General features: G+C 39.0%; 1 protein-coding gene across 1 annotated transcript in view; it reads left to right on the top strand.

The window, feature by feature from the left end:
- Positions 1-653: 653 nt before the first annotated feature.
- Positions 654-6,888, top strand: part of LOC124629657 (Down syndrome cell adhesion molecule-like protein Dscam2) — a 114,953-nt gene continuing 108,718 nt past the window's right edge. The window contains exon 1 of the mRNA XM_047163170.1: positions 654-1,206. Within this exon, the coding sequence (XP_047019126.1) occupies positions 654-1,206 (553 nt within the window). The remainder of the gene's footprint in view (positions 1,207-6,888) is intronic.

The following is a 6,888-nucleotide window of genomic DNA, read 5'->3' as shown; positions in this document are numbered from 1 at the left end:
TATCGTTAATATTTTCCATCGTAAAAACTTTCATCCAGGAGATTCATCAAAAATATGTATTTCCAGTTTACATGTTAATTCTTGTCTCCACTCCAACGTTGTTTTAAAATTGCAGCGCAAACAACATTTTACTTTTGAAAGCGGATCAACTTCAGAAATATATTTCAGTTCAGTTCATTTGCTTGCTGTGAGCAGACGTGCTGTTCTGATCTGCATGGTCGTGTCGGGGCTGAGTTAATTTATAATTTAAATTATTTGGAAGTATTTTTGTTCTACGCGTTTGATATATTCGGTGCCTCTCTTGCTATCTTGCGGGGTGTGCCATATGGTGTCTGCGCCATCTTGGAACTTGTAGAGCAGTGTCCCTCTCGTTTCGTCCAGTGGCTGGCCGCAGCTGCACGGGCCAAGTTTGAGGATTCGGAAAAAGAGGTGTGTGCGCTGGGGTTCGAACCTGAGGTCGCCCGTCGCGAGGTGTAGCACGTGAAGCCGCTTAGCCAGCGCAACTTGAACGCCCCGCGGCGAATTACCGCACTGCTATCTACGTGTACTACGACGTGTCATACCTGTTGTCCTGTCGCCGTTTTGGTGTATACCCGTTGAATAATTAAGTCGGTATAGTCTCGTCTGGGTACGTAAATAATAACTTTGCCAATATGTTTCGCTCACCAAATAAAAGCCAGTCGAATCCGAATCTGCACGCAGAAGAAGACTCTAGTACCGTTGCTAATGTCACGCAAAGAAAAAGGAAACAACCTGACTGCGAGCTGACGCTGGCTATTGCTGATCTATCTGCCGAGCTAAAAAAAACCATTAGCGACTTGCGCACCGATATAAATAATAAGTTTTCAAAAATTAGCGAGACTATTGGTAACTTAAGAGACGAGTTTAATATCCTATCAACATCCTATTCACAAATACAGAGTGAATTGAAAGAATTGCGAACAGACTATTCTACAGCAAAATTAGAAATATCAAGTCTGAGTGCTAAGCATGATGATCTGTCTCGTGTCGTGTCAGAGCTCAAGTCAACTGTAAATTTTAACTCTGCTAACTGCGTCGACAATGCGAAGTGCATCGCGGATCTAAATATGAGCATCAAGAACTCAGCGGCGTCGTCGGTGTCTCTGCTTGAAAGTAAAATAGACGTGCTGGAGCAGCAGGCGAGGCAGTGTAACGTTGAGCTGGGGAACATTCCTGAAAAGCGGGGTGAAAACCTGATTACAGTGCTGGAGTCAATTGCATCGGCAATAAATATATCTATAGCAAGGAACGATGTGGTCGCGATTCATCGTGTTCCTCACGCGCACGCGCAAAATAATCGCCCGAAGAATATTGTTATGAAGTTTGCGTCCCGCTTGCTTCGCGATAATTTACTAAGCGCTTACCGTCTATCCAAGGGGCTAACATCCGATCGCATTGGACTCTCAGGTGCACCATGCCGTATTTACATTAATGAGCACTTAACACTTCGAAATAAGAATTTATTTCGAAAATGTCGTGAAGCAGCCAATGCCAATAAATTCAAGTTTGTATGGATTAGGAATGCGACCGTCTTGGTCAAAAAAACGGATGACTCGGCTACTTTTGCTATTCGCTCGGAATCCGACATATCAAACAAAATCTCAACGAATAATTCTCAGAATATCACTAACAATTAAACCAGTTTTAAATAGTGTTTTTATCGTAGAAGCATTTTCTGTTGTTGTTATTATTATAAATTGTAATAACCTGTCTTCTACAGTGCATATTCTTGTTTACTTAAATTGTCCTATATGTGAATTTGTTAAACTAAGCGTAAAAATAAGTTTAATGCTGCTGCCGCCGATCCATATTATATTGTTAATGTTTAATTATAATTATATCTATGCTTATATTAATACCTTTACAGATGCCATACTAGACGCGTTGCCTATGTTCTACATTGCTATGCTCGTAATGTGTCGCTTTTTATTCATCTGGCCAATATTGCTTATAATTATTACTTTTGTATTTATATACTCAATTAATGGCTAATGGTCATGTGTCTATTTATTACCAGAACTGTCGAGGGATCAGGACGAAGATGAATACATTGTATTTGAATATCCTGGCGAATGCATATGATATTATTGTTTTCACCGAGACTTGGCTGACGCCTGATATTTTAGATAACGAGTTTATTGACCAACGATATCTAGTATTTAGATGTGACCGTGACCGTATTGTTGCCAGGAAAAAAGACGGCGGTGGTGTCCTTTTAGCAGTCTCTAGAGAGTTACGACCGTCTTGCCTCTCACTTTCACCCCCCTTAACTTTGCCTGAGCATAAAATAATTAAAATACCTTCCTATCGCGACAGTTATAATTTAATATGTGTTTCTTATATACCACCGAATACGTCGGAAGAAATATATATTAATTTCCTTATTTCGCTTTCAGCTATGTTTGATGATCCCCATGTTGACAATATAATTTTAGCAGGCGACTTCAACATGCCACAATTAAACTGGATTAAAAAGACTTCATTCATGGAATGTGCTGCAAACACTTCGTCTAACGTAACTCGTCAGCTGTTAAACATGTGCTCGCAACATAATATGAAACAATATAATCACTTGACCAATTGCAACGATCGGATATTGGATTTATTTTTCAGTAATGCACATTGCGTAACTTTCACTTCTGATGTTCCCCTGTTGCCCATCGACACATACCATCCTGCCTTTTATGTCCACGTACCATTCAAATATTCAGCACGTACCTCGAAATGCAAAATTCCGAGTCCGCTCAACTTTTACAAAGCTGATTACTACGAAATAAATAAGGATATTAGTAATGTTGATTGGAGTGGTTTACTTGAAGGGTTGACACCTGAAGAAGCTGTGTCTACTTTCTATGAAAAAATATTCGAAATAATTAGATCTCACACACCTTCACGCAAACAGAGGAATTCCAATTTTCCCATCTGGTTCACGAGTTCTCTCATACGTACTTTTAAAAATAAAACATGTGCCTGGGTAAAGTGGAAAAAACGTGGCAATTTAAGTGACTATGAAAAGTTTTCTCTCATTAGAACAAGGTTCAAAAAAGAAGCTGATACTTGCTATAAACGGTACATGATGACAGTTGAGGATAACATTGCTACCAATATCAAAGCTTTTTGGTCTTACATCTCCACTCGTAAAACCGCGAATAGAATTCCTAGCACAATACATTTCAGAGAAAATTCAGCCAGTGATCCTACTACAGTGTGTAATTTATTCTCTTCCTTTTTTCACTCAGTGTACGAACCATCCACATTTAATTCAGATTCATGGGTACCTCCACCTGCAAGTGCTGATCATGATGTGAATCTGTGTAAATTGTACTTCCCATTAGAAAATATTCGTAGAGAACTAAAACTTTTGTTTTCTACTAAAGGTCCTGGTCCAGACGGTATACCTGCTGTATTCTTAAAAAATACTCACAGTACAGTATGCTATCCGTTATACATAATATTTAATAAATGTATTACGTCTGGAGTCTTTCCGGATATTTGGAAAAGGGCTAATATAGTACCCGTACACAAAAGTGGGTCAAAGAACAATGTGGAGATGTATCGTCCTATTCCAATATTATCGGCACTGTCGAAGCTCTTTGAAAAGCTTGTTCATGCTGAGATTTATCCTATTATTCGCCATATCTTAATTAAGGAGCAACATGGTTTCGTCAAGGATAGGTCGTGCATAAGTAATCTTTTAGTATTTACAACGCAACTTTTTGAAAATATAGATAATAGAAAGCAAACGGACACGGTATATACCGATTTTCAAAAGGCATTCGATAAAGTGGATCATAGATTACTGCTCAATAAAATCGCATATAACGGTATCAGAGGGGACCTCTTGCGCTGGTTTGTCTCCTATATAACTAATAGAACCCAGAAGGTTGTGATCAATGGTTTCGAGTCTGGCTGCATTCAGGTGACATCAGGAGTGCCTCAAGGCTCAATTTTAGGACCCTTATTATTTATACTGTTTATTAATGATATAAAATATTGCTTTCAAAATTCAAAATTTCTATTATACGCTGATGACTTAAAAGTTTTTAAACAAATTTCAAATGAACAAGATTGTGTAGCATTCCAGCGCGATCTAGATCGTTTCTCGGAATACTGCTCCTATAATAAACTATACCTTAGCTTACCGAAGTGTCATTTTATAACGTTCACTAAAAAGAAAAATATCATCCATTACAATTACCGTCTTGCTGATAGTGTTATTAAAAAAGTTAGCAGCGTTCGTGATCTTGGTGTGCAACTAGACTCGAAACTTCATCTGGATATTCATGTTGAGAACATTGTCAACATGGCTTATCGAATGTTTGGCTTTGTAATGAGAGCATCTAGAGATTTTCATCGTCCGTCCACGTTCTTGCACCTATATAAATCCTTAGTTAGGCCGCAATTAGAATACGCAGTAGCGATCTGGAATCCTTATTATGTGAAATATATCGAAGTTATTGAATTAATCCAACGTAAGTACCTTCGCGCTCTGCAATTTAGATGCTTTCGGAGAAAAAAAACATATCAATCGCTCCTAAAGGAATATGACCTGCTAACATTGCGGTCGAGACGCGTCCTCCTTGAGGCAATGACCTTATTTAGTGTATGCCGCAACAAGTTTGATTGTCCTGACCTGGTGGCTGGTTTGTGTTACCTGGTCCCTCGAACAGTTCACGGGCGGGAGACTCGCACAAGACGATTGTTTGCCACTGGCTTTTGCAAATCCAACGCTGGTGTGCGCTCGCCTTTATTTCGGTTAGTCGACACTTACAATTCGCGCTTTAGTACAATAGATATATTGTTCGTTAGCAGAAGTAAATTTAAAAATAGTGTAATTGAAATTCTTAAGGATCGGCAGTAGGCTCTATTAATAACTAAGATTTTCTTGATTTTCTTTATCGTAGTATATATGTAGACCTGCATACCTGTATTTGTAATCTTTCCTACCATTTGATAAAATATTGTTAATACCTTTTTTTTTTTATATACGCAAGTAATTTTTCTTAGCCCTGTTGCAGCTAACGTTTGCTTACAGTTTGTTTTTTTTTATTATGTAGTATAGTAATCTGTGGAAAATGTTGTGGGTAGTATATTTGTTAAGTTTAAAGTTAAGACTATTGTCTACCCTTAATGTACTACTGTTTGTTTTCCCAAATATAATAAATAAATAAATATCATTACGCTATGTTAATTGCGAGCTCTATAATGAGCGCGATATTTGGAATAAACTGAAGCATGCCTTAGTACGTGGAATTATTCCTCATTTGTTTTACGAAGAACGACCGCACTCCAATAGTTTATGCAGCAATTTGATGCTTTGTTATAAGCTCTCTGATGCGGTTTGGTTTTGATAACATCGTGTGTACTGTCAACAGTTGTTACAATACATCAGTTATAATACTAAACCGTTCGTTAGCCTCGTCGGTACTGAATAATTTCGTACACATCACGCTTTTTCAATTCAACTTTATGGAAGTAGTTCGGAGAGCAAATATTCGTGTTAACCCCAATCTGAAGTGTTGGGGGTGGATTAAACCATCTCGTAGCTAAACGCGGTCAGCTCGAGTCGGGCCGCAATTTCCATACTTGACCCTCTGCCTCTCGCTTCTTTTGGGAAATTGATTGCTAAACCAACACGCCTGCGACCACCCTCGGGGGAAACTAATGGATATACAGTTGAAGTTGATCTTTGGTCAGTGATGGTTTAACTACGGGGGAGGTTTGTAGTAAGTACACTTCTAAATTATATAATAGCAGAATTGTTGAAAAAATTATGACTTGTTATCATAAATAATTAAAAGTGATAAGATGTGGATTCCATACATAGGTAAGGGAGCAAATTAGTAAATTTTGGGGTGCACTCGTCATAGTGTAACGCAGCGGTGCGGCGGCGGCGACGCATCGCGCGGCGTCGCGTCACTCATTACACGTCTCAGTTGTTCTAATAGGTTTCCGCGCGCCCGGTGCGGTGCACGCAAGTGAAGCTGTTCCCCACCTGCACTACAGTGTAATACTCCAGTGTAGTGACGCCGTCGCGGGGAAATGTGCGGCTTAGCGAGTAATTGAGTCATTCCGTGTACGTTGCCCGAAAATATGTTTTTTAATTAGAGATTTTGTACAAGTAGAACATGCTGTGATTTTTTTAAATGGAGCGCTTCCATTTGTGTCTTAACTTTGTTAAAATTAACGGTAAATCTGAATAAAAAAAATAAGATTACATTACATTATTACTTTAACTATTCATTACACATTCAATACCCTAAGCACGGTACGATATCCCAAAAGGTTGTGGAAGCTCTCGGTCAGTAAGTAGAACGTTCAGGAAAAACCTCTCATTCGAGTGGATACATAATTCATTTGTCATCGGCATCAAAGTTGCAGGCGCCGTCCGCTGAGCTCTCATCAATGTTGCACGAGGCGACTTCTGCGCGATACATTGCGCGCTCGGCTCCTACGACAATAGGGAGCGCGCCTACCAGCTGTTCAGTGTATAGCTGCCAGTAAAAATGGTTTGTTATATCCGTTGGCTCCGGGCGCCGTTGTAATGTTCAGTTTATTGAGGACGTGTACACCTTCTTACCAAGTCATAAACTCTATTACGAGATGTTGGTAATTATGATACTACCCACTAAAAGAAACTGTCTGCTACAGTCAAATGGTTTTGGAATATTCAAGAGAAGGATCCTTAATCGTTTTCTTTCTGTAAGAGAAAAAACTAGTTGCCTTATTGTACCTATGTGTAACATTATTTTAGGGGGATAGGTTTGCATGACCTAAATATGGAAGATCAATATTGAAGCTTAGGTAAAAACATGAATAGTTGGCAATACAGGCAATTTGAGCGGATAGTGGTTGGTTGTGATTAGT

Source organism: Helicoverpa zea, chromosome 1, assembly GCF_022581195.2.
Source record: "Helicoverpa zea isolate HzStark_Cry1AcR chromosome 1, ilHelZeax1.1, whole genome shotgun sequence".
NCBI lineage: Eukaryota > Metazoa > Arthropoda > Insecta > Lepidoptera > Noctuidae > Helicoverpa > Helicoverpa zea.
The sequence above is the reverse complement of the archived record's forward strand: the minus strand, read 5'-3'. Positions and strand labels throughout refer to the sequence as shown.